The 25,487-nt window shown below is 41.9% G+C and overlaps 1 protein-coding gene across 5 annotated transcripts in view; it reads right to left on the reverse strand.

Annotated features, from left to right (window-relative positions):
* Positions 1–686: 686 nt before the first annotated feature.
* The window catches only part of ptpn11b (protein tyrosine phosphatase non-receptor type 11b), a 55,834-nt gene continuing 31,033 nt past the window's right edge, over positions 687–25,487 (reverse strand). For 2 of the 5 annotated variants that reach the window (XM_030056658.1, XM_030056660.1), the window contains exons 3-16: positions 23,636–23,830; positions 20,840–21,032; positions 19,845–19,964; positions 18,825–18,938; positions 17,364–17,460; positions 16,999–17,105; positions 16,363–16,518; positions 14,566–14,697; positions 12,258–12,412; positions 9,354–9,421; positions 8,874–9,025; positions 7,835–7,935; positions 7,475–7,604; positions 687–4,573 (exon numbers count right to left, since the gene is read on the reverse strand). In XM_030056658.1, coding sequence (XP_029912518.1) covers positions 7,517–7,604; positions 7,835–7,935; positions 8,874–9,025; positions 9,354–9,421; positions 12,258–12,412; positions 14,566–14,697; positions 16,363–16,518; positions 16,999–17,105; positions 17,364–17,460; positions 18,825–18,938; positions 19,845–19,964; positions 20,840–21,032; positions 23,636–23,830 — 1,678 coding nt within the window. In that variant the 3' untranslated portion in view covers positions 687–4,573; positions 7,475–7,516. The remainder of the gene's footprint in view (positions 4,574–7,474; positions 7,605–7,834; positions 7,936–8,873; positions 9,026–9,353; positions 9,422–12,257; positions 12,413–14,565; positions 14,698–16,362; positions 16,519–16,998; positions 17,106–17,363; positions 17,461–18,824; positions 18,939–19,844; positions 19,965–20,839; positions 21,033–23,635; positions 23,831–25,487) is intronic. The other 3 variants (XM_030056662.1, XM_030056659.1, XM_030056661.1) reach the window with 3 other exon arrangements.

A 25,487-nucleotide genomic window follows, 5' to 3' on the forward strand; every position in this document is an offset into this window, starting at 1 on the left:
TGTGCTGGGAAATCCAGGAAGAGCACTATGTCGTTGAATGCCGAGAGCATTTATGTAACAGTTTCATGAAGCAGTTTACGTATTAAAAACGCTCAAAATAACCAAGGGAAAACATTAACTCAAACTCCCGATCCCTCCCACACCCCCCGCCCCTCCCGGTGCTGTTGCTCTCCCTCCTTGTGAGTTAATTCAAGTCAATAGAAGGCCATTTCCAAAGGCCACTTCAAACATTTCATGAAATGTTCTGTCATTACGGGTAAAGTGGGTTTTTATGCCGAATGTCGTTGCCCTATTATTTAGATCCTTAAATGTGTATTCACTGAGCAAAATTCACAGCCTTGATGGTATCATTCATGATGCAATTCACTCAATAGAGCACTTTTCCAATCCACTTCAAGAAACAACCTGGAGTGCATGAGAGAGACAGAGACAGAGAATGGGGTCCAGCACAAAAAAACATATAACACAGTGCTCTGCACCAGAGGAAATGCACCTTCAGGCAAAATAGTGCAGGGTATGGAAAGATAGCTTGTTGCATTGATCTTTCTTTCTCTTTGGATCGACATCCCCTGCTGGCTTCTTCAAAATACACAGACCGGCCAGCCACTTCCCCCACTTGTAATTCCTGTCCAGATTCACTGCAGAGAGCGAGCGCAACCACACAAGCACAGTCCATATACAACTTCTATTGTTCCTTCATAGATTTTTATTAAAGTATTTGATATTAAACCATTTTGATGCCATTTGTGGCAGAGTCATTGCATCAGCAGTTGGAGCCTAGACAGAACAAGGCGTTTGGGCAGAGCCAGTGCAAGAAGAAGGAGGAGGAGGAGGAACAGTCTCCATTGGACATGGGAGCAATCAGTACATACCACGACTCAAATCAGGCAGCGGCAGAAGAGCAAGGAATACAAATAAAAACATATCGACATCATATTCAAGTAAATTTAAGAGGACAAGCAGAAAGAAAATGTGATATTATTATTGTACACCTCAAATGTACACTGGTTTAACTTAGATCCTGAATTTAGTTATCAACGGTGTAATAATGTTGACCATAATAATAATAATAATAATATCTTACACAATACAAAATGCATGAATGGATAAAACAATTAGACATGTACAATTTGAAACATCTCAGTAAATTGAAGAAAAAAAACAGAGAGAGAGAGAGAGAGAGAGAGACAAGAAAAAACACTGAGGTGGCAAATATCTAGTGCCCTACCAAAACACTTCCACAGCCAACGGACATCCACACAGCCTGAGGCGAATGATTCAGCAGTTTCAAACAGACTTTCAAGTATTGGTGCTTCACCATATCATAAAAAAAAACCCAAAAAAACAAAAACAAAACCATAATGACCCATTGAGGCAAAGTGAAATACAATAAAAATCAAAAACTTTGACCATCCAAAATGCAACATAATTCAGAGAAAAAAAAAACAAAAAAAAAAAAACACAAAAATCAGGTTTCACTCATTGGACAAGGGTCATGGTTTGGGTGGGTGGTCTTTCCGAAAGATCCTCCATGTTCAAACGGAGTCGAAGGGCCACAACGTCCAGAGCACAAGGTATTTCTAACACACAGGCCTTTACTGACACAGGCCAACGCCACTCAGGCCAATAATTAATGTCAGGTAATATAACCTCTATACAAATATCCATCATCAACAACCCCTCAGCAACAGTTCAGACTAGGAACGCTCTCAAAGCAATCTGAGACGTGCAACAACGACTGAGACCAGCAGATATTATTTGGGATGAACGGATGATGAGCCTCCCACTGAGGTGCTGTACTGAAAGACCACATGACACACACCTCTGGCTAACACACCGCCGGCCAACACACTACTGGCTAACACACCGATGGCTAACATTTCTATTGTTTCCTCCTTGACAAGGATGGAACTAACAAATTAGATTTACTGTCATTGCGTCACTTTTGCTGTTGCACACTGTGACTATTTGGGGTTGTGGGCAGAAAAAAAAAAACAGAACTAGTCTGAATAGAAACCTATACAAACATGTTCTTAAAGGGATAGTTCACCCATTTTGAAAAATGTGATATAACTTTACTCCCCCCTCTAGCTGTTATGTAGGACAGTAGTGGTGCTGTCTTCCTCTCATTGGGATGGACTTCCCCCTGTGCCCTGGCTTGTTTGACTTTGATGTGTAGCAGAATTTTTACAGCCCAAAATAGTGTAAAATATGTTGACTTGAAAACTATTTCTGTCTCTGCGATGACTGCTGCTCCTCTGGCATGGAGAGATACAGGAAGTGCAGAAGTTACCGGATCTTTCTGGACGGTGATAACAGGAAAAATACAGTTATAAATAGTAATATGAGCAAAACTGCGGTTCATGTGCACTTGTAATCATATGTGCATTTCAGAAACAGACACTTGTAAAGTGATGTTAAGGGTTATTTCTAGGACTGTTAGCTGGGGGGAAGTCCAGCTTAATGGCAGCAGGCTAACAGTTAGCATTTGGAGCATCCAGCCAGTATCCAGCACTCAGTAACAATGAGAGGAAGAGAGCACCACTACTGTCCTACACAACAGCTGAGGGAGAAGTGAAAAAATATCAAATGAGTGAACACTCCCTTTAAACCACTGTTTCATAGCATACATAATTTAATTCAAAGAACCTAGTTATGATTGCATAGGAAAGATCATCAGTCAAGAAAGAAAGATCATCGGTCAGTGGTAACAGGTTTTTCAGGAACGTCTACATCTGAACTAACTTGACAGAAGTAACAGCACTTCTGCCTCAGGATGATGTTCCATGAGTTTTCCACCGCTGACCCTGACTGCTAAGAATAGCAAACAATCCCTCTGTCGTACTACAGAAGGCTCATAGCTACGCAACACCGCCGCCTTCCTTATCACATCACCACTGACGTCATCACATTCACCCCGCTATCATCAAGCCTGGATTATAGCCATCTTGTAAATTACTTTTGGGAGACAAATCTATTCCTTAATCTCAGGCAGATGGCCATCTGGCTTGGCGATCGGTGCCTCCCTGAGCTCGGCTGCTACCACACAATAAGTGTCCCCTTCCATCCCTCGGGACGATCTCCACCGACAGATGCTGAACCATGTTAGGCCCGGTGATTAATGAAGACCAACAGTCATACAACATGGAGAGGAGGGCTCAGCCAATGACCATCCAGCTCCAACCACCCATTCAGAAATCCTCACCACTTGTTTTACAAATTGCTGGCTTGAAGCTGCTGTTTTTATCTAATTGAAAATGATGATTAGCACCGGGCAAACTAGTAAGTCAGTTGTGACTCTGAGAGGTTCGACCAGAGGCAATGCCTCCCCTTTATAAATATTCCTCCCTAAAAAAACGAAAAAACATGTCCTTTTGTTACACAATCACAGCAGCAATATCAACAAAAGAACACCATGAACAAATGAACAGGAATTGATTAAAAGGACAGACATTAAAAATAAAGCAATAGATCTATTTATGGATGAATTTGCACGGAGAATGGGACCAGCTGGCAGCTGTGTTCAGGAGACAACAGACAGGACTGACTTGTATGTCAAATTAACCACAATTATGAAGCAAATGCAAGCTCCAAATGTGTTACCCTTTGCTAAATACTTTAGCACAGCTTGTGTCATTTGCAGCACTACAGCAGAGCAGCTGCTGTGCACTTGCATCGACACAGGGGACAAAAGTGGGACAGCCTACAAACATCTCTTTAACAACAACATCTTGAAAATCAGTCACATTGTCAAAGGAGAGAGGCCAGTTCTACATCCAAAATTAAAAGGGCTAAATCTTGACAAGAACAAGCGAGGGCTTCCTTGTCCTCCCAGTGCCTCAGGGTACCGTAGCGGGTTATATAACTGCCTTTGCCATCACTCAGCAGCCACATTAATAATCATCACAGCTGGAGAGATAGAAAGTAGCAAAAAAGTCTTTGGTTCAAGTTCAAATGAACTGCCTGTGAAGACAGAGCAAGTGAGATAGCGAGGAGAGTGACTTCTGGCAACGTGCGGCGTAACAGATTAGCTTTGACCTTCTTGGGTCATGTAGAGCACTGCTCTGTCCAGACTCCACTTTTAACACCTGTCACACCAAGGATAAACTGTTTGTTTGTCAAGTCAACTGGGCCCTCTGGACTGTGGAAAGGAGTACAGAGTGTATGATGGACAGGGCTGAGGGACGAAGTAACGGTGGGACCGGGTGGCTAGATTACACACACATCCTTGGACAAGGCACTTCCATTGGTTAATAGAGGGAGAGGCTTTGGAGATTGGAGCAGGGGCTGCAGAGGTGTGTGTGTGTGTGTGTGTGTGTGTGTGTGTTTGTAGAGACAGAGAAGGGGGAGGGCATGGGCCCTGAACAAGGGCTCTCCACTGTCCAGCCCTTCTCTCTATGGAGGGTGAAACTGGGCTCCAGACAGAGATCCAGCCAGACAGCAGCAGGAGAGAGGTTAGCGCCACCACCCTCACCCCAAGCAAGGGCCACCGTTGTGAGGTGTGAGGTCAGAGCACAGGCCCTTCCCCCCCTATGGACCTTCGGGCTCTGATGAAGCAGCACCTCTGCTGAAACTGAAGCAAACACAGACAGACAAGCAGTGGAGTTAATTACTGCTGTCACCTTTAATCATGTTCACTCATGGACCCAAAGCGAGTCAAAACAACAAGCAAAAAGCAGCATCCACCCTGCCAGGTCGTCTGTTCTGACAGAGAGAGAGAGCTTGTAGGAGTGTGTGTGTGTGTGTCAATTCAAACCCTTCAAATCTTAAGACAAAAATTCAGACAGAAGGTAGGCAGTGTTTGGGTTGGGAGGTGTGTTCCTGGAGGTGGAGGTGAAGGTGTGAGGCAGATGTCGGTGAGAAACTGAAGCCTGACCGTCAGCTGCTCAGCACACTGTGTGACAGCACCAGCCCAGGAAGACACACACATCACACCAGCAACACACAACGCCACTGACATGTGCAAAGTGGTTACAGATTACAAATCCAAAGAAACCTAATTTTTGTTGTACGTAGCTAATTTATTTATTTATGATTTTATTTATTTTGTCAGTTAATCTTTTGGTACCACCTCTTTTCAAAAACCAGTAACGATATGCTAAAGAAAAATACATAAAACTAAACGTTTGTCGCATAATTCTGTTTTCAAGGGTAATGTGTTTAATTAATATTAATGTAATTTGGATTTTCAAGAAAACAAAAAATACAATGCAGAAAGAGACTGCTAGTTTCTGTGACCCCAGAATGCCATTTCATTTTGGAAATTTGGCGATGTAATATGAATATTTACAATGAAGAACAAACCAAACCAGGTGACAAATTACGTCTGATTGTTAAATATGTTTAATTGTTTGATGAAAAAAGTCATTTTTGATGAGGAACAAATTAATTCGATGTAACTGTTCCTGGTCTTGTCCAGGTCTCTGTGTGGCTAAACATGCTAGCCGACTCAGCTAGTGAGTTAGCTAAATAATACACCTGCTTTAACTATCCTCTTGATATCAGGCTCAGCTCCTTTTATAGTCCAGTAATTTTAGGCCAAAATTGGGGTCATATATTGGGAGATATAAGGAATAAATACCAGAAGAGACATTTAAACAGTGAATTAAAAGGTTACTATATATATAGTAACCTTGAATTAAAAGGTTACTATATAACAGTGAATTAAAAGGTTACTATATATATAGTAACCTTTTAATTCACTGTTTAAATATCTGTTCTGGCATTTATTCCTTATATTCCTTATTAGCGCATATCAAATCAGATAATGTGTGATATGCATGTGTAAACAGAATAATTCAAAGAACTTGTAATTGACTTTTTTTGTTGTCTTTGTGTGTGTAATCAACTTGTGAATTTTTATAGTGATATCTGAAAGTAAAATTTTGAACCCCTTTCCCCTGTGTGTTAAAAACAGTGTTTTTTGGTAATATGTGGTCATAAATAGGTGATTTTCAAAACTTTCCACTAGTGGGATTTCTTGGGACGTTTTTTCACTCACTCAGGACAAACTGAGCATACAAAATCAGTTGAGTTTGCTTCTCTTGCAGTTTGTCCTAGGTTTTTTCATAAAATGACTGGACTATTATTCTGATGCAAGATTTCAAGACAGAACATGAAACACAAATTGCAGTGTTATGTGCAGAGTTATTTATCTCACAGGCAGGTAGATGGGAAAGTTTAATGAATAATGCTAATTTGCAGGGTGGATGCAGCTGCCAAAAATAGCCATAGATAGGTATAAAAAAAAAAAAAAAAATCAAACATTGGGCAATTTTACCTCAGAAAATGTTCATTTAATTTAAAGAAGACAGAAAGAAAATCAAGCATGTGATTGTAACGAACAACAAAATTCACATCACAGTATTCAACTGTAATTAATAAAAAATAAAAATTTGGCGTGACAGTTCCAACTCAAAACTGACATGTAGCCGCAGACCTTTTTCACAGCAGCCATTTTGACATGAATAGCAGGGTAAACACAGGGCTTACTGGTGACATTAATTCAACAGTGTTTCCAGTGAAGCAGCATGAACAGCAGCAGCTCCCGGCTCTGGTACACCTGCATGGAGCAGAACCTTGATTCATGTCATCAGTAACACCTGTGTTTACCCTGCTATTCATGTCAAAATGGCCGCTGTGAGAAAGTCCATATCAAGATAACAATGCTCTGACAACAAAATACATATAAATTTAAAATGAATAAATAAAGAAAGAAAGAAATCCAACCAAAAATAAAAAAAAGAATGACATCCAAACTGAAATACCACATCAGGACAGGTCATGACACACACAAGCTTGTCAGCGACACAAATTAAAGTGTATGGTCTGTTTCATTTTATAGAAATCACATGCATTCTATAATTCTGTAATGTGAGTATTCTGACACCCAAAAAACTGCTTCTGCAAGTATCTGAATAATAACTAGATTAAATTTTTTCAGCTCCAGCACAATCCAAATAATAAAATATACTAAATTAAATACATATTTCAAACATGTTTAATTAAAATACTGCACATCTCTGACTTGCGCATCTGACCCAATACCAAAACTCTAACTCATTTTACTTTCTAGGGGGGAGAGATAGGGGCACTGGGTTCCCTTTGGAGTTGGATTTTATCAACATTAATTAGTACGAGAGAGAATTATGGTTCATTATAATTTCTAGAGCTTTCACTATGTGCTTGGGGGCAATTTCTACAGTGTTTGACACATCCAAATAGGCCATGTATGCCAGAATGACCTGGTTAATAGCTCTTTTCCACCAACAAAAACTAAATTTACTTTGGAGCCTAATGAGATCCGATATGGAAAGCCAACAACACCCTTGTTTCTTTTTCACAATACCAACTATACTGTAATGCGGGTTTGCATAATTTTGCTCTGGACAAATACCAAAGCAGAAGTGGGTTAACGTATGGGCTCTGGAAATGCGAGTTACAGTATATCATGTGAAGTGACTGCAGGACTCACAGAGAGGCAGACAGAGAGATGCAGAGGTCCACAGCGGCGGCTTTACCTCCTGGTGTTACTGCTAAAAGACGCTGTTGGGCTTTTAATGTTTATATTCTCATACACACTGGATGAATCGTCGTTTGTCATCCTGTATCAACACACAGAGAAAGACACAATCATCCACTGAATAACTGATAAAATATTGATGATTTTATATCCAAATGCATTTTTAATTCTGTCTCTCCCCATGTCCACGGTGTTTGAAAGTCAAGCCACATACATTTTCTGCTCGGCATCTCTGAAAATATATTCACTAACCCTGTAAATGACCATTTGACCAACAAGGTGAGTGTTACTGTCCAGAGAGTGTGTACTTACACAGAGGAAGAGCGCGAGGAGGCCATGTTGGGTTTGGACCTAGAGTTGGTCATCTGGGGATATTTGATATTGGAGTACTCCCTCTCTTTGGTCTTATTCCTCTGTAAAGTAAGCATAGGACAAGACCTTCTGTAAAGCTTAGACAAAGAGATGAATAGTGTCTAAGACCAGGAATTAATATACTTAAGATCCAACTGGAAGTAATGGAGCTTCAGTTGGCAGTGAAGTAACCTTTTGCTGACTTAATAGGGTAGTTATATCCAGGGTGTTTGGTACATTGCTTATGCTTTTCTGCTCTAGCTGCCATTGGCTTTTAGACTGTGTGCTGACAGCTTTACCAGCCAACCGACACACAGTCTTAGTAAGGTTTTGGGCCACCACAAGCCACCAGAACAGCTTCAGTGCTCCTTGGCATAGACTTGCTAACTTTCTGGAACACTATGGGAGGGATGGAGCATCATTCTTCCAAAAGATATTTTCTTATTTGGTGTTTTAATGATGATGGTGGAGAGAGATGTCAATCCAAAATCCCCCATTGGTGTTCAACTGGGCTGAAATACGGTGAGTGTGAAGGCCACAGCAGATCATTTTCATCATTTTCATCCTCGTCAAACCATTCAGTGAGCCGTCCTGCCCTGTGGATGGGGCCTTTGTCATCCTGGAAGAGACCACTCCCAAATGGATAGAAATGTTGCATCATAGGATAAAGGTTCTCTTGGTGGATTCGTCCACTTGTCCAGAATATGGCGATCTGACCACATCACTTTATACATCTCTGTAGACCAGTGCCACTCAACTCTCAAATCTGCATTTGTCTTTGTAATGAGGGCTTCATGTACTGCAGCCCCACTGTAATATTCCTCTCTATGTACAGTATCTTTTGGAAGAGTGATGCTCCATCCCTTTGGTAGAGTCCCAGAGAGAATCTATGAGTACTGAAGCTTTTCTGGTGGCTCGTGGTGATCAAACACATTACTAAGACACTAAAATTCACCGAAGACACTGAAATTCTGACTAATATGGAAGCATAACACTGTACCTGCTCCTCCTCTAGTCTCTTCTGTGCTGTGTCAATGTACTGCTGGACAGCCATGTAGATGAACTTATACTGGGCTTCTGTCTGCACCATGCCCGACCTCTGCTCTCGTACCCCCTGGATGGTCTTAGGGATGTCGATGTCACAGTCTAATCCTGGGAAAGACAGAAAGAAACACACACACACACACACACACACACACACACACACAGGGTCAAATGGCAGACTTGCTAAGCATCAAAGATGGAAACAAACTAAAAAAAAAAAATAAGGAACTCGCGGATAATGATATTAAGTGAGTCAATGTTCACACACTGGCATCCGTCTTTTTTGTCTCACACACACAGGTCAAAGGGCAGGGGGTTAAGGATACAAGGATACAAGGAAGTTTGTTTGTCATTATACAATCCTGATCACAGCAGCACACGAAAACACGGGCTTTTGTGTGGCCCAGTGATCTAGTTCCACATCTGAGTCTCCTACCTTGGCGGTTGATGATGTCAATGAGGATGTCAATGACGATAATGGTGCCTGTCCTCCCGATGCCTGCACTGTAAGAACAAAAAGGGGGAAAAGTCAATCCATATGCCATTATACCATTAAGGAAATTAAGCATGCATGTTGTGTGAAATCCTTGTAGCTTTTCAGGAGCTATGAAAAGCAGCCTTGACTTTGACATTTTGAGTTAATCCAATAAGTTATAAAAGGGTTTCATAAGCCTAAAAGGTCACAGAATTCAACCCATAGATGACCATGTAATCATTCAGTTGTAGCTAAAGCATGAGCTCTCCAAATAAACGGTTATGACTTTCAAGGTTTTCATCTGCCAACAGCAGTATAGGGATGCCCTGGAACTGATACAGTAATCAAATACTGGCCCAAGGCCAGAATCCTGACTTGGATTCCTTCTTCAGTCACATAAAAGGATGTTAGATCTCTCTGAGGAAATGGAATTAGTCTCAACTGTTTTCCAATAACCCCAAAATTACATTGGTAGTCCACAGCGTTTGCCAAGATATTACATAACAGCTTATTGCTCCTGTTTTCCTGTTCTCAGTGAATACACCTTAACAGTACTTAACCGCCGTTATTATGCTTCTAATTAAAACCAGTTGATATTCATTAACAGTGCTTTAATTTTGTGTTTCACATGGTCACGCTCCACTCAGTGTAGCATACTGTGAGGCACTGGAAATGGCTAAAAGCTGCACGTAAACCACCACTAAACAAACACACAGTGCCGGGCCTTAGTTAAAAAGTGCCTGGAAACCTGACCTTAACAAAGTATTTGGCCTGGTGAGATGAGAGCTTCCTTGGATGGAGCTGATGGTCGGGCACATAGTTGGATACAAGTGGGCCTCTTTTTGACTAATCTTTCATGATACGGGCAGGAATCATAAAAGAAGGAATGATGGGCCCATTTTAGGTTGGTGATGGTGTCAAAATGAACTTGCAAGGGTACTGTGATTTTCTGGACAAAACCCTCCTCCCTTGGTTGAAAAAGAAGCCAGCCTCATTTAGGAAACAGATGATGGTCACGAAAGAGGATGCACCATTACGTGCTTCAAAATATCCTCTGCAGTGGCTGGCATCAAAAGGTGTTCACAGGCAACAGCATTATGGAATGATCAGCTTGTTCACTCCGTACTGGTTGCATTGGTCCGCTCTCATTCCCACACTAACAGAAAGCAGCGTGCCTCCAAAGCAATGCTTTCAAGAGTTGGCAAGATGCTGCACAAAGTTTCTCAAAGTCTGAAATTGATTTTTTAATCAAATATATAGATGACAGGGCAGTGTTTGTGATCGAGGAGAATGCTGAGCACATCTCCAAATAGACTGTAGGACTTTAATCTGAAGTTTTTAAATGTATTCGCAGACAGTCTAGTTTTTCTGTAACAACAATGTGTTTTTCTTTTCAACTAACACACTAGTATATGTATGTTCTGTTCGAGTTTGGTCATTGCATAATAGACAAACAGCAAATGCTAGCTGTTAGGATTTCATCATCTCATCAAAGTGTGTGTCAAAACAAATGCAGGTACTATACAGTATCTCCCGGTCGAGAGAATTTCCATGCTTGCATCATTACTGCGAGACATCTAAAAATACTGTGTTGCATAATAAGTTGACACATACTGTACTGAACATTGGTGGGATCCATCAGTCAGAACATAAACTTCAGAATTAGTAAGAAGCAAACTCAGCAAAATCAAGGTTATTATGTCCCGTACTTGTGGCTCAAATTTCTGAATTGTGACTGTCAACAAAGCGATTATGACACACCTCTCATTACCCAATACAGCATGGGCTGCATTGTTGGTCTGGAAGAAGACAAGGAGCCAGTGATTTAGTAATAACAGATCACCTATCAGTTGCATCATTCAAAGCCAAAACTGTTTGTGCTGTTTTTATTATGAAGGATCACGGCGACACTGTTTACTTCCTGGGTTCAAGTCAGGCTAAAGCCAATGTAATATACACATAAAACTCAAGCTGAACACGCTTGAGTTTGTAATACCTAGCTGCCTTGTGTCTTCACATGTCTGTGCACACGTGAAGAGCAGGACACTGTCTGTCTACCTGTGTGCATGACGTAATGCCCACTCTAACTTTATTCTCATTTGTACACTGCCTTGCCTTGAGTAGGAGGCTGAGCACCATGCCAATTCTTTTTCTTGATGTTTGCCTCCATCAGAAAAAGCCTCATTGTTTACTGAGATGTCCTCGCCTCAGACACTTCGTCGTCTGTCAATACCCAGAACTCTGCGGACTATGAGCCCTGTGGTCATTCCGGAGATGTGAAATAAGACGCACACAGACCTTGAACAAGACTGCATTTGCAGACAGGGAAGCTTAGAGAAGAATTTGTGATATTGTTTATGCCCTCCAGCGAAAGACCTATCTTTTAGCCTCTTGCAGGAGACAGAAAATACCAGTTTTCAAAATAATAGCATGTTTGGGTATAGTTCTCTGGCAGATAATGGGGAAAGGTGACACAGCAAAGGAAACTCTGTATGTGTGTACATAAACAAGGTGTGTTTAAATTAACAGGAGCCCATTCTCACTTTATAAATGTGTGGAATCGGTTTTTCTCATTTTCTCTGACTGATCATATTTGACCCACCAATAATACAGTGACATCAACGTGTGATATGTCAAATTGTGCGGGCCATTTAAATGGGCCTTTGGTGCAAACTTGTGCTGTATATTCCATTATAATATACAATAAGAACAGCCTCCTATCAGATTTTTTGCTCATTTTTAACAGTTCAACACACTCATTCTTATGGGCTTCCCAGTACAGCCACTGATTTCAAGTAGAGATCACAAGCCCACTTCTCCAGCCTCTACCCAACATTAAATACTGCCCCTTTTCCCCGCTTGTACCTGCAGTGGACGACTATGGGCCCAGTGTCTGGAATGGCGCTCTGGGTGCGGTTGACCTGCTCCAGGAAGCTGAGCACGCCTCCAGGCTCGTTGGGCACACCGTGGTCCGGCCAGCTCAGGTACTGGTAGTGCCAGATGTACCTCACATGCTCCCTCTGCAGGTAACATAGAGCACAAAGCATGTGGAGTGAATGGGCAGCCCTGACTGATTCCCTTTTACACTTTGTTATTGCTTATATTTATGTTGTATGATTTTTCATAGATGTATGGTGTTGTTTTGTAGTGTGCGGCTCTATTTGCCACAGGTATAAAGGGGGGTGTCATTTAGATTTAAATCTTGTTTACTACTGTCTATGACTAGTTTTCCCCGACTCATTTTGCAATCCATTGTGTACCTCATTTTTTCTATTTATTTTTTTCCTGTTGTTGTTAAAATATAAACTATAGGGTCAAACCCAGTTTAGAAATAATTGCTGTCCTGGAGCTAAACACAAAGACATAAATATGACAATGTTTGTACTGTGCATGGATTATTTCCTGGCAGGGACTTCCATTCGTCTTGTGGGTGTCAGGTGATTGACAGTAAGCAGGGTGTAAACTAATGCAGAATTCATATGACAACTTTCCACTCAGGCACAATGAAATGAGGGGAAAACAGAAACTTTGACCTCTGGAAGTTGTTCATCTCCGTGAAAGTTGTTTTGCATACAGTGTGAGAAGGACTGCAAATGGCCTCTTGTGAAAGGAAGAAAATGTGCCCTGATAACTCCAACTAAGCTGAATGTATGCAGACAAGCCAGGAAAAATGGAAAGCAGCACTGCAACCTAGATGACTGGCACAAACTAAAAAATTTCCCTTAACCTATTCAACCATGCCGGTCCCATCGGTGAGTTTGTCATTGCTGCATGGCTGAGCTTTGTTCAAACCCACAGAATTTTATTTTAAATTCTAGTGGACATCTAGTGGACACAAAGTTTCCAAAGATACCAAACATGTCCTACTGAATTACAGGGAAATGTGTGTAAAATGATGCACAAGACATTTGGATAGCTTCTATCTGAATTAATGCTGCAGCCCTACAACAACAGCATCTTGGGTTAATATAAGCTCTGCATGCAGCAGACACACATGTATGTGACATGGCTGTGCAGCATGGAAAAACACTGATCTGTGACATGTCAGATTTTGTGATTGATGAAAGTCTAATGTTGCTGTTTTGAATGAAGGTCTTTAAGATCCATTTCCTCTTTGTCATGTAGCCCAGTTTAAGGGTTTCTGCTGTAACATGTTGGTTTTATGTAGACCTTATTTGGATGTATCTGTGAGCAAAGAAGAAATCTTATTTTACCCTAGCCTACCCTGCATGGAACGCATTTCTGTTCATGAAAGCAAAAGAGTGCGACTACGGAACTAAATGTTAAACTAACATTTTCTCATTTCAATGAACAAGTGCCTTTTAAGAGCCATTTGTCTGCTTTAGTCAGAGCCCTTTACATTTAACAAAATCCATCATCCTCTTTACTTTGTATAGCCATGAATGTGCATAAACCCAGTGAGAAGCCTAATGTTCCCTTTGGCCATTCTCTTACAGAATGACAATCACCTTTTGAGTGAGTGTGATGTATTAAGGAAATAAGTAACAAGGCTGATTCTCCTACATGTCTTTGGGGATTAATCCACCTTTACACAAAGGTTATTGCAGTGGGTGTTCACTAGAGCCATCACTTGGGGGCGCTCTTTGAAGAGAACGGTGATGAGTTATGACTGACAGGCTTAGAAAACTGATTGCCTGCTCAGCTCCACCTTTGAAGTCAGGCTTATGATACCGACAGTCACCAAGTGGAATAAATAATGCACCATGTCCATGACCATGCAGTAGATGTCACATCAACACACACCTCTGGCATGAAATGAAGCTCATCTTAAAAGCAAAAGCTACTAGCGACTCGCTAGTAGCTCGCTGTGTTTCCATTTTCGCTGTGTTTCCATTTTTAATACACTGCCAGAAATGAGAAAGCTTTTGTTGTTACTTTCATTTGCTAGTGACTATATCCAAGTGTAAAAGGAAAAAAATGTCTCATTTAATGGGTTTCCACTGAAGGCCCCATGGCAAGAAAAACAGGATGTGTAGTACTTTTGATTTCTGGTGAACTCCACTTCCCTTCATTGAGATCTATGCTGTTCCCTTCAACAAGCACAATCACATGTTCCAGGATTGTGTCTTTGTGTGTGTGTGAGTGTGGGGGCTTAGATAATCTGACCCCAGGTCACTAGGTCAGCACTGATTGAGAGCACGGCTTTCCTTACCCGGTCCAGACGGGTAACCTCCAGCTCCCTCAGGATGTAGTCCTGCGCCGGCCGCTCGTCCACATTCCTCACCAGAACCTTCCCGAACTCCTTGGTGGCATTGAGGTCCGGCCAGTAGCGGACACACTTGTTCTGAGTCGGAGAAGGAGGGCAGGGAGAGAGAGATAGGAGGAGAGGGCAGGGAGGGTGATGGGTATTAGACAATCTAAAGAACCAGCTCATCTCAAGCAGCTTTCCAATCAGCTTAACTGTCATACTATCCTTGTCAGCCGTCACTCCCGCCGCCATCCCTCCTGGGAATGTCCACCTCTCACTCTGTTAAACACGCTCGCATCCTGAAATTCTTGTTATGAGGTTTAAAGTCAGGCACGAAGCAGCTGACATGGTGTTTAGGGTTATAGTGAAGTGGATTTTTGCTGTTCCAGTGCTAAAAACTGATCAAGAGTCAGAGCAGCAAAGCCTCGGAAACAGCATGGAGAACATCAAGGAACACTAAAACTCTCCACTGAAACATCAATGCATTTTTTGATGAGATTTGGCAGCTCTTTAAGGCAGACACAAGCATTTTTGATATCAGCTTTAACAAACTGAGACTGGTGATTGGGTCAGACTGACTGATGGATATCCGATTTTAATAAAAGTTCGGTAACTGTTCAAATTTTTCAGTTAAATGATAAATCCATCCCTAGTGCTGTTGTTCCTGTTGTGCTCTCATAGTTTCACAAACTGTCCTCAGCTAAAGGCACTAGACTGGGTCACCCTCCGCTTAAAGGCACTTTCATACACATTTATGCCTGCTACATTCCTTTTCCACCGTGTTTTTCAACCTTGCAGCCTCACGACCCCATCACAAGCTGCAAATGTGTGGAGTGGTCAAGAGCTTGACCAAGGAATGATTTTCTTTTTTCAGGTTGTTTCATTTAAGTAACAGAGGGGGCCTTGAGGCTGAAAACTATTCAGTATTTCGTGAGAAAAAGAACAAAACTGGAAAAAACATACATAGTAATACTGTAAATAAATTTGTGCAGCAGAGATTTTTTTTTTTTTTATCATCCCATAAATCAACTCACTACCCCCTGAAATTGTCTTGTGACCCCCTGAGGGGTGCCACAAGGTTGAGAACCACTGCAAAAATTCTCTGCCTTAACAAGTCAATTTACTCTTATATTCAATGTTAAAAATCTGGCTTTTCTTCAAGCAAGGTGAAAAAAAATCTGTTGCACTTGATTCCAACAGTTTCACTTATTTCAGGAATTTTTCACTCGATTCAAGAAAATTCTGGAAACGAGTTGATTAGCCATGGAAACAAGCGGGACTATCTCATCCCGCTGGCAGATTTTTTACCTTGTTTGAAGAAAAACAACATTTCTAAGACTTAATATTACTTAATAAGACACACAAAAGAGCTCTCGCCTCTGGGCCGTATAGTCCTCTCTTGTTTTTTCAGCTATTCTCGTTCTTCGTCGCGTGGTGAAGCACTCTGTGACAAATGTGTTTGCTGAAAGCACTTTCTAAGCCGACGCTCTCATGCAGAGCAATTTACAGTGAGTTTTGCAGAAGAATGAGCTCCAATTCAAAGGTTTCAACTATACCACGGTAGCAACCAATTGTATGGAGAGCAAAGGGGTGTATTCCTTCCTGAGACACCATCTAAGTCTAAGTACTAGGGATGAGCGACAGGATTTGTTTTGGGTAAATAATGCACACCTGGAAACGTTTATGTAAGTGGTAATAGTATCACAGAGGCATAGCTGAGGAACAAGCTCTGGATGTTTCTAGTTGATGCTGACAGCTTACCCGTCCTCGCTCCACCTCCTTGGTGGTCATGACGATGACATGCGTGTTCTCCTGATACACCATCTTCCAGAAGTCAATGACTGTGTTCTGTAGGCACCCCTGGGTGGCAATGAAGACTTTCCCTTCCCCTACATGGCGCCCCTCATCGTGCATACTCTGGAGAGCACAGAGGGTCACATTGAATTTGCTGGACTGATAGTGAGGTCAAAGTTGCATCTGCTAATGGAGGGTATTTTGTCTTCCATTTATATTAGGATAAAGCAAAATTAGGCTACAATGGAGTTAGTCAAAGATGAAGGAAATAGTAGCCTGATTCCGGGCTGCAAATGTCCACAATTCAACAACTTCTCCTACAAATTACTGTTGGGGGGTGAAAGGTAGGAGTCATCTTAAGACCTCTGCTCACAGATGTTGTGACAGTTTTAAGGACAATTTTTAAAAAATATCTTCTAGGGAATTTCCAGTAGCTGTTTTTCCAGCTATTTTGGAATGAAACACTTCACAAGGGTCTTTCAAAATTCATTACATTTTTTTATAAATTCTGAAGACACCTCCACATCGCAGCTATTTTGAGCGTTTGCTGAAATGTTGTGTATTATGTGAATTTTTGTAGAATGGACAGTTGTAGATAAGTACCCGTGTATAATGCTGGGCTGAACTCACTCTGATGTAGTTAGCATTGATGTAGTCAGAGCCAGGAACGTCTGGGTCTGCTTCCCTGATTTCGACTCGAGTAGTGTCAACTAAACACGCACGCACACACACACACACACACACACACACAAACGCACAGAAAGGCAAAGTTTCATCAATATGCAACAAAATGACTAAAAAAAAGACAAGATTTGATTTTTTTCTTTTGAGACGTATTAATGCTTTGACTAGATGTGAGCTATCGGAGCAATATCTATATGCTGTGCTGTGCTCCGTTCCTCTCTTTGTGTCATTCTTTCCACAGGAAGTTGGAGAGACAGGAAGCGGCAGGTTGTTGCGTGACTCACATGGGAGGATATTCTTGTATCTGTTTTTACTCTTGTTCTCTGGCCTTTGGCCTTCTTTCCTGGGATACAGCAGCTTACACTCCTGCTGCTGGAGAACCTGATGGAGGAGGATAGAAAAAGTAGAGGGAAGAGGAGGTAGCATATAGAAAAAATAAGAAAAACACCATCAGACAAGACAATATCCACTGTGATGCCATTTTTGATTCTGAGAACTCACTCAGGTAACTCCTTTTCACCAGTCTTGTTCCCCTCATAGCCATCAAGTGCAGTTGTGTGCAGTTTGATGCTCTGTGTATGTGGAGTGTAATGGGCCTCAGCTACAGCAGGGGTCACCATGACATCTACTGCCTACTTCAAGGGCTCTTAGTGCAAACTACAGCAGTTTTCAGTTTAGTTAACTTTGCCCAGCAAACTGGCACCTCTCCTTTGCAACTCTCCACCAATGTAACCCAGAGTGTTTTTATTGGCTCGGTGCCAAGGCCTCTGGCAGCGTTTGGACCATGTGTCACAAAAACCCTGCGTTGAAACCAATACTGATGAAAAGCCTCTGAAACAGCAATTGAACCATGAGTCACTAAAACTCAATACTAATGAAATACTTTTAGGTGAGGTGGGAGCTCCCACTCGCTTGTGTGACCCGGCCTGGCTATTCAGTAACAGGGAAAACACCGACCTAACTGTCTCAGCAGGTTTGACATTGAGTCCAGTCTTCAAGGATTTAGGAGATGAGCCATGTCCATGTAGCGAGGATTTAATACCAAAACTGCATGCGTCAGTATTCAGACCAGAGACTTATCTTTGGTATTAAATGTTCCTTAGGTGTGGGATTTCCTTAAAATGCATCCATGTCCCAAGATGTTCCTCATGCAATCTTGTCACATACATTCATTCTGAATTTATGACATATGCTATTTCTATTAATTCTTTTATGTGACTATTTCTTTTATCATCTATTGTGCTGCCCGCCATGGATAAAACCCCATTTTCACTCATGATAGGCTAATAATAATGTTAGCAAATATTATTTAAAGTGATTTGCAAATGACCCACATTCTGTAGCCTGCTGGCACAATATAAAAGACTCTATTCTATGTGTAATGTTTTGATCCCTCATACAAAACCATAGAAAAAGATGCAAGAATCTTTATTCCACATTGAGCTAAAAAGCCTATATCTCTTTACTGTATATCCAAGAAATTTATTCAAATACATTATTACCATCCCAATAATGACAGGGGCCCCAGAGCTGGCTATCTAAAGAAGTGGTAACCAGAAAATGGGTCTGATCTGACAAAAAGAACAGAATATATGGGGTATACAAGTGCTAAGCCATTTTACTGTGATGCCTGGGATAAAAAGAAATCCACCCAATGAATTATAACAATAGCAACATCTACCACCCTTATATAACTTATAACTGGAGTAATTCATACTAGTGGTGACATTTTTGAAGCAACATACCTCAAATTCTTCCCAGAATCCTTGTTTGGGCTTCTCGGAGTTGTCTGCTACCTTGTTGAGCTCTCGTACCCTGTTCTCAATGTTGGCTGCATTTATCCTTGTGGCATTAAAGGGCTGCCAGTGTCAAAATGGGGAAGAGAGTTTAAAACATTCAGAGGAGGAAAAAGCATGATCAAAATCTGTGTAGCAGTGATACACCAATAATCATATTTTTTGGTTTTGGATTGAATACATGATAGAGTTACAAAACTGGGCAGAGCTGCAGGTTCTGGAGGTATATTCCCTATTGTTCTTCCCCTTTTGGAATCTACTTTTAATGAAATTTGAAATATTACTCAGGGGAGTCTCCTGGATGAATTAACAATATACTTTCTGAGAAATAACATTTTTCCGTTGGTTCGGTACATCTAATGTTCGGTATGTCAAGTACAACAGTGCCCATGAGCCTCACCAGCCATTACTACGGTGATGAAGCCAGCTAAAGCTGCAAAATATATTCAGATATGCTCAATTTCATATTGCATTGTATCCCAGATTGGTGCTTGCCATGTGGAACACATTACGGCGCCATATTTACTGAAATGACTGAAGATGGTCGTGGGAAGTTGAGTCAAAGTTACGCAGCTCAACATCACCAGCAAAGCAACACAATTTGAAGTTCAGCAACTGGCTTGCGGCAATGCACTGTGGGAACTGTAGTTGACTTATCTCCTAATGTTTTATGTACACAGTGTTTTTTTGTTTTTTTCAATGATGTGGAATTACTTCAATGTAGCTGTTCATTGTTTCTTCTAATGAGTTTCATGCCCATCCAACTATTGGAAATGCTCTAATGAAATGTCATGCAGCATCGCATTTGAGAAACTGAAAGGGATTTTAACCTCCAGAATCAGGCCACCCAAAATAACATTGCCAACGTTGCTTCACTTTTGGACAGTGGCATCCTCAGAGGGACACCACCTGTGGTCTTCAACACATAAGCAGTAAAAAATTCTTTAGAGGTTTCATCAGATTCCCCACCTGTTTGAGCTGCACGACGATGCCGCTCTTCTCCACCATGGGATTCTTCTTGTAGTGCTCCACCAGGTCGGCCAGCGTGTCGAAGCGCTCACCTCCGCCCACGTCGTACTTACCATCCTGCTGGAGACAAGCAGGGTCAGGCACCTCCTTTCAACTGACTGCACTTCCAGCTCCAGTTAACGGTTTGGATTGGTGGTGTTCAAAAACTACAAAATATATATTGTGACTTGCTAAAAAAGATATGATTAACTCTGTATGGATTTCATCACCGCATCTTTCCTAAGTCACTAAAAGCGTCAAGTCGGGGTGGCTGTACATACCACAAGCAGTTTATTTTATTTAACTGCCTTTGCTTATTCCTTACATTTTGAGATTTCATGCAACACATTTTTGAAATCATCCATCATTTGTATCCAATTATTATTAACTGTGTGTAAGAAGAGGGTAAAATAAGGTTTCTATGATTAAGGGTTCTATGATTAATTGATAAATTAATGATTAATGAAAAGTTATGTTAAATGAATTAAACTACCCATCGGCTGGGAGCAGAATCGGCTGAAGTAGAAGAAAAACCACCAGGCTAGTTTCAAAAAAGTCAAGGCTAGACATGGTGTGTAGAATTTTTCATGAAAGATGGAAAGAGCCGTTATTTTCTTCTGGCAGGTAAATGGCAAGCCTGTATGCTATATATTTTCTGCATTTCCCTCCTCTGCTTTGTGTAATTTTCATGTGCCAACATCCAGCTTCTCAATGACTGGTAGGACACAAATTGATTGTAGCCTAAAGTATCATTATAAAAATATCCGACTTGAGTCCTGATGTTAGCAGGAAACAATCCAGCCCCCATGAGGTCTCATCTGAATGGATGCGGCCCTGACACCTCTGATCTACAGCTTGTCCTCCACATGGTTCAGCACCATGGACAGAGAGATGGCCGTTACAATCAGCCTGAGTGTGTGTTTATTTTTGAATGGCGTGAGCTGAGGTGGCCTCACCTGGTAGCGTATCATGACGTGGGTGACCTTGGTCTTGCGGTCCACGTTCTCATGTTTCTCTTCGTTGGTGAGAACCGACAGGACGAAGTCGCCCGGTTTGCTCTGGCTCTCCCGAACCAGGAAGCTGCCGGTCTTGCCCTTCTCTGTGAGGAGCTTCTCTGCGTCACGCCCAGAGAGATGCCCGTGGTACCACCTGCAGTCAGAGAGCAGGACGGGATATGACAATTCAGCACATAAATCCAAAAACTGACTGGCTTAAAACCTGATTTACTGAGTGTGTAGAACTAGAACAAATTATGTGGAAGATAATGAGATGTGATTAGGGGCAAATCCTTAAAGAGGGCAAATGAAAAGCTGTGAATTCATGTTCATAGATGTTAAAACAAAACTGAACTTTGGTAAAGTGTTGAGCTGTAGAGTTATCAGGGTGTTTAATGAATCCACATAGTGGGGAGGTGTCCTCATTAGGTGATCTGTGCTCTGGGCTACTAATCCACAATACTCCATCTCTATATCTTCATTTAATCCCATAGCAAATATAAATAGCTCCCAAAATAACAATTTTAGCACATAAACCATTACGAACAAAGCAAATTATGTGTATTTAAACAACAACAACAACAAAAAACACAAGTCCCAGTATCCGTTTTTGAGGAAATTAAACCGCTCTTTTCTTGTTATTTTTCTATTTGAATTGGAATGTAGATCCGGCAGGTAGCAACTGCTGGAACCTTCCACATGGTCACCTTGCACCAGGAAGAAACAACCTGAGAGTAGTTTCACAAATAACTGTAATGACACAGGGAAAATGGGACTTTTTTTTTTTAATATATTGGCAAAAGTTTTGTTTCTGTTGGTTTATGTGCTAAAAGTGTTACTTTGTGAGCTTTTTGCTACAAAGTGAATGGAGAGTCAGAAATACAGTATGGTGGATTAGCAGCCCAGGTTAGCAAAGAGCAAATAATGAGGATATTTCATCGTTCAAATCGTTCAAGTTCAATTCTGCTTTAGGGGCTAATAGAGAAAATAGAGACAGTATGTTTCACTAAGACTTAACTGTTTTCTCAGTTTAGTAAGATATTGCTTAGTAATAACCAACATTTTATTATATAGTAATTGCTAGTACTAGTGCTATTTCCACTAACAATAAAATGCATTATGCTATTTTCTCACTTTAAAGTGGGGCTCGTGGCCACAGAGCCGGTGGCTTGTGGCAATAAAGAAAACAAAGGCAACAAAAAACAGCGAAACTCTCAAACACACTTGGAACATCAGCACTTTTTTACGTTTTTTTTTCTTGTTTTTTTTTTTTTGCTTTTACAGACCGGCTGCATTCAACATCTGCTTCTTAAACGCCTGGATGGTGCTTTCCTCAGCCCCAGGCTCCATGACAGCTCATCAAAACGAATGACAAATGTTGGGGCGTGAACTCGCCCAGCTGAGGATGGGGCGAGGGTGGGACTAAGTATACGTTTCCTGTGTCAAGGTGAAAAGTTGCATATGGAAGCTTTGGTGTTTGGTGTTTAATGTATATATTTATACAGTGAGCTGAGACTCCTACTCAGGAGGAAAGGTGTCAGTCGAGTTGCTGCACTCTGCGCCGGCTGTTGTTAACATGAACAACCTACACGTCTGCGTGGTTTTTATTTCTGTGTGGTGGGCAAATACGTGCAAGCGGCTCTGACAAGAGACCTGCGCTGCATGGAAAAACCACATGAACCAAAACCATAGATCGCAAGTCGTTCTTGGGCCTACATGTGCACTGAGGTGCTCACATCGCAACGTGCAGACGTGCACAGAGAGAGTGAGAGAGAGAGTGTGCACGCCCAGCTCGGCATGAGACGCTGCCACTCTGATACAGCTGAAACGTGCTGATTTTTTAACAATGGATGAAAGCAGCGCGAGCCTGTGGGTGTTTTAATAACTGCCTTCCAATGCATCCCACTTCATGTGTGTTTGTGTGCCTGCTGTCTTGGCATCACACACCAGCAGCCCTATTCTCCCTGTTCCGAGAGGGTGTGTAGGTGTTTGCTCGAGTGTATGGCTATGTCCAACCTGTGTATACTGTCTGGAAGGATGTTAGTATATGTGCACAAACAAAAAGAGCAGCACCACCCACCACGCTTGTTTGAAGATGCATTTGGGAGTACGCCACTGTTTATGCATGCAGGCAGGAGTGAAGAGTGTTTGAATTTGAAGTGCGGGTGAGTCTGGGGGTGGGCTGGAGGGTGCATGTGTGTGTGTGTGGGTGTGTTGATGAATGTACGTGAGTACCTGTGCAACTTCATGTGTGGGTTTGACCAATAGTGTTCTCTAAAGAATGATCCTTTTTCCCAACACTTTGGACTGAGGCTGATTATTTTGTGCTGATCTTCAGTATTATAATTTGGCCCCACTAAAAAAAAAAATCCATGAAATTATAAGAATTCTGTGTTTTGGTTTTAGGCGGGTTAGGAGCTAATTTAATTTCAAATATATGCTATTTTTGTAGTCGCACAGGTTTTGAAAGGTTAAGGCAGCGTGAGGCAGGTTTCACTGCAGCTTTTAGAGACTGACACCGCTGAATCTGTATAAAAATAAAGCTAACAGTAGAAATGTACTCACTGTCTATTGAGGAGAAATGTGCATTATGTCAGTGGTGGACAACTGACTGTTCAGTGGTTTTTAATAGGAGTGTAACATATGAGCCTAACCCTAGTGTATATTTTTGTATATGTGCATGTGTCCATCTATATAGTCCTTTCGGGCCTGTGTGTAGATGTGTAGTGTATCTGCATATGTGACGCTGGTCTGAACCTCTCAGAGGTGGGGTCCTTGCAGTTGAGTGGGTACTTGAGCTCGATGACATGGCCATTCCTCTCACGCAGCAGATCGTGTTGCTCGGTGTAATACTGCACCAGCTCGGCCAGCGTGGCAAACTTCTCGCCTCCGTACAGGTCGTAGTAATCCCCCGAGTTCTGGATCTTGATGTGGGTCACCTCATCGTTCCTCCTGAGTGGGAGAAACACGGCAGATCCAGTCAGTCACTCGCGCCTGCGTTTCAAACATGGGAGAGGCGCAGGAGGAACAAGCACTTCTTTTTCTTTTGTTCCCTTGCGTCCCTGCAGGGATAGCGGCGGCGTCGACACAAACACACAAACACACATACAGACGAACGCACGAGCAAAAACAGACACCCACATGCAAGCTCACATATGCTCACACACACACAAGAAAACGTGACCACACACACACACACACTTTACAGCAGGTTGGCGCCCACACACACACTTCTACTGTGTGCATATACAAACACACTGCAAAAAAGTCCATCTTATAAAGCTTTTACGGAGTTGTTAAAGCTTACTTTTCCTCACACAGGTGAAAGAATCAGTGCAGTGCAGTGAGATAATTTCTCTTGTTTCTGATGCAAATGAGCTTGCTTCCTTTTCTTGGACTGATGCGCCTCATTCTCAACTGGTTTTAAGATATTGACATTTGCTTCAAGAAAAGATAAAACGACTAACTCTTAGTTGCATCGTAAGGTCAAACGTAGCGGAGCAAAATACAGCGGCTTTGACCTTTTGTTATGCTGAGATTGATATGATAAAAAAAAGCTACAAGGTATTACAGGAAGGAAACAGCACAAGAAAAGCTCCACTGACTCAATGATGCAAGGACTACTTTTGCATTTCTGTGCAGGCTGCATGTTTGTCAGCGCTTTGCCGTCTAAAAAACAAGACAAAGAAAATCTCCTCACATAGGATGATCCCTTCTTTTAATACTCCTCTGATTTCATATTCGCTGTATTTAGAGCGAGGCTTTATCGTGTTTGCAGAACAGCGGAGTGGAATTGCACGCTGCTACGGCACTGAAAGATAGATAAGCCAGAAAACATTTGGTGCCACTTTGCATATTCAAAGTCCTCTGGGTGGTTTGAACGGGTGCACACAAATGTGAGAGCATTCGCGTAGCCTTCGACTCGCTGAGATGTTATCTGCCTGGAAACAAGTCGCGATGGCTTGGTTTTTCCACTTTCCATCTCCAGTGAAGTCATCTGACATGTTTCCTGTGCAGGAGCTAAACAAAATATCCTGTCAACATTGCATCAGTACACGCTCGCATGTTCACACACACACACAAACACACGCATGCAGGTTTGGAGATTGCACGGCGGTTACTCAGGCAGTCAACAGCATGTGATCTGCAGGCTCTCTCTCTCTCTCTCTCTCTCTCTCTGTCTCTCTCTCTCTCCCTGCAAAGTGATTATCAGCTAATGCTCATATCAAGTGCCACAAATCTTATTTCCTCCATCACTTTTCTCTCTGTCCTCAGGAACTTCCCCTTTCATTTTTTTTCCCATCCTCCCTCTCAACATAAATTTCTTGTCTATCCATCTGTGCATCCATCCTTTCTCTGTCTCTCCCTCTCTCTCCTTCTCTCTCCAGTTGTTAACCTGTTTCCTGCTAATTGCCTTATGGCTGTATTAGTTGCAGCTGGCAGGGAGCCACCAGTCTGTGGTCTTGTTAAAAGCCCCTCCTCAACTCTCGGGCCAAGGCCCCTTTTTCCTCTCAGAGTTTAACACCATTAACTCCAGAATGAGCCAAACATACCCAATTAGATTTTCAATCACTTCCCTGCTGTCTCTCTCAGACACTGATAACATTTA

This window comes from Myripristis murdjan, chromosome 7, assembly GCF_902150065.1.
Source record: "Myripristis murdjan chromosome 7, fMyrMur1.1, whole genome shotgun sequence".
Lineage (NCBI taxonomy): Eukaryota > Metazoa > Chordata > Actinopteri > Holocentriformes > Holocentridae > Myripristis > Myripristis murdjan.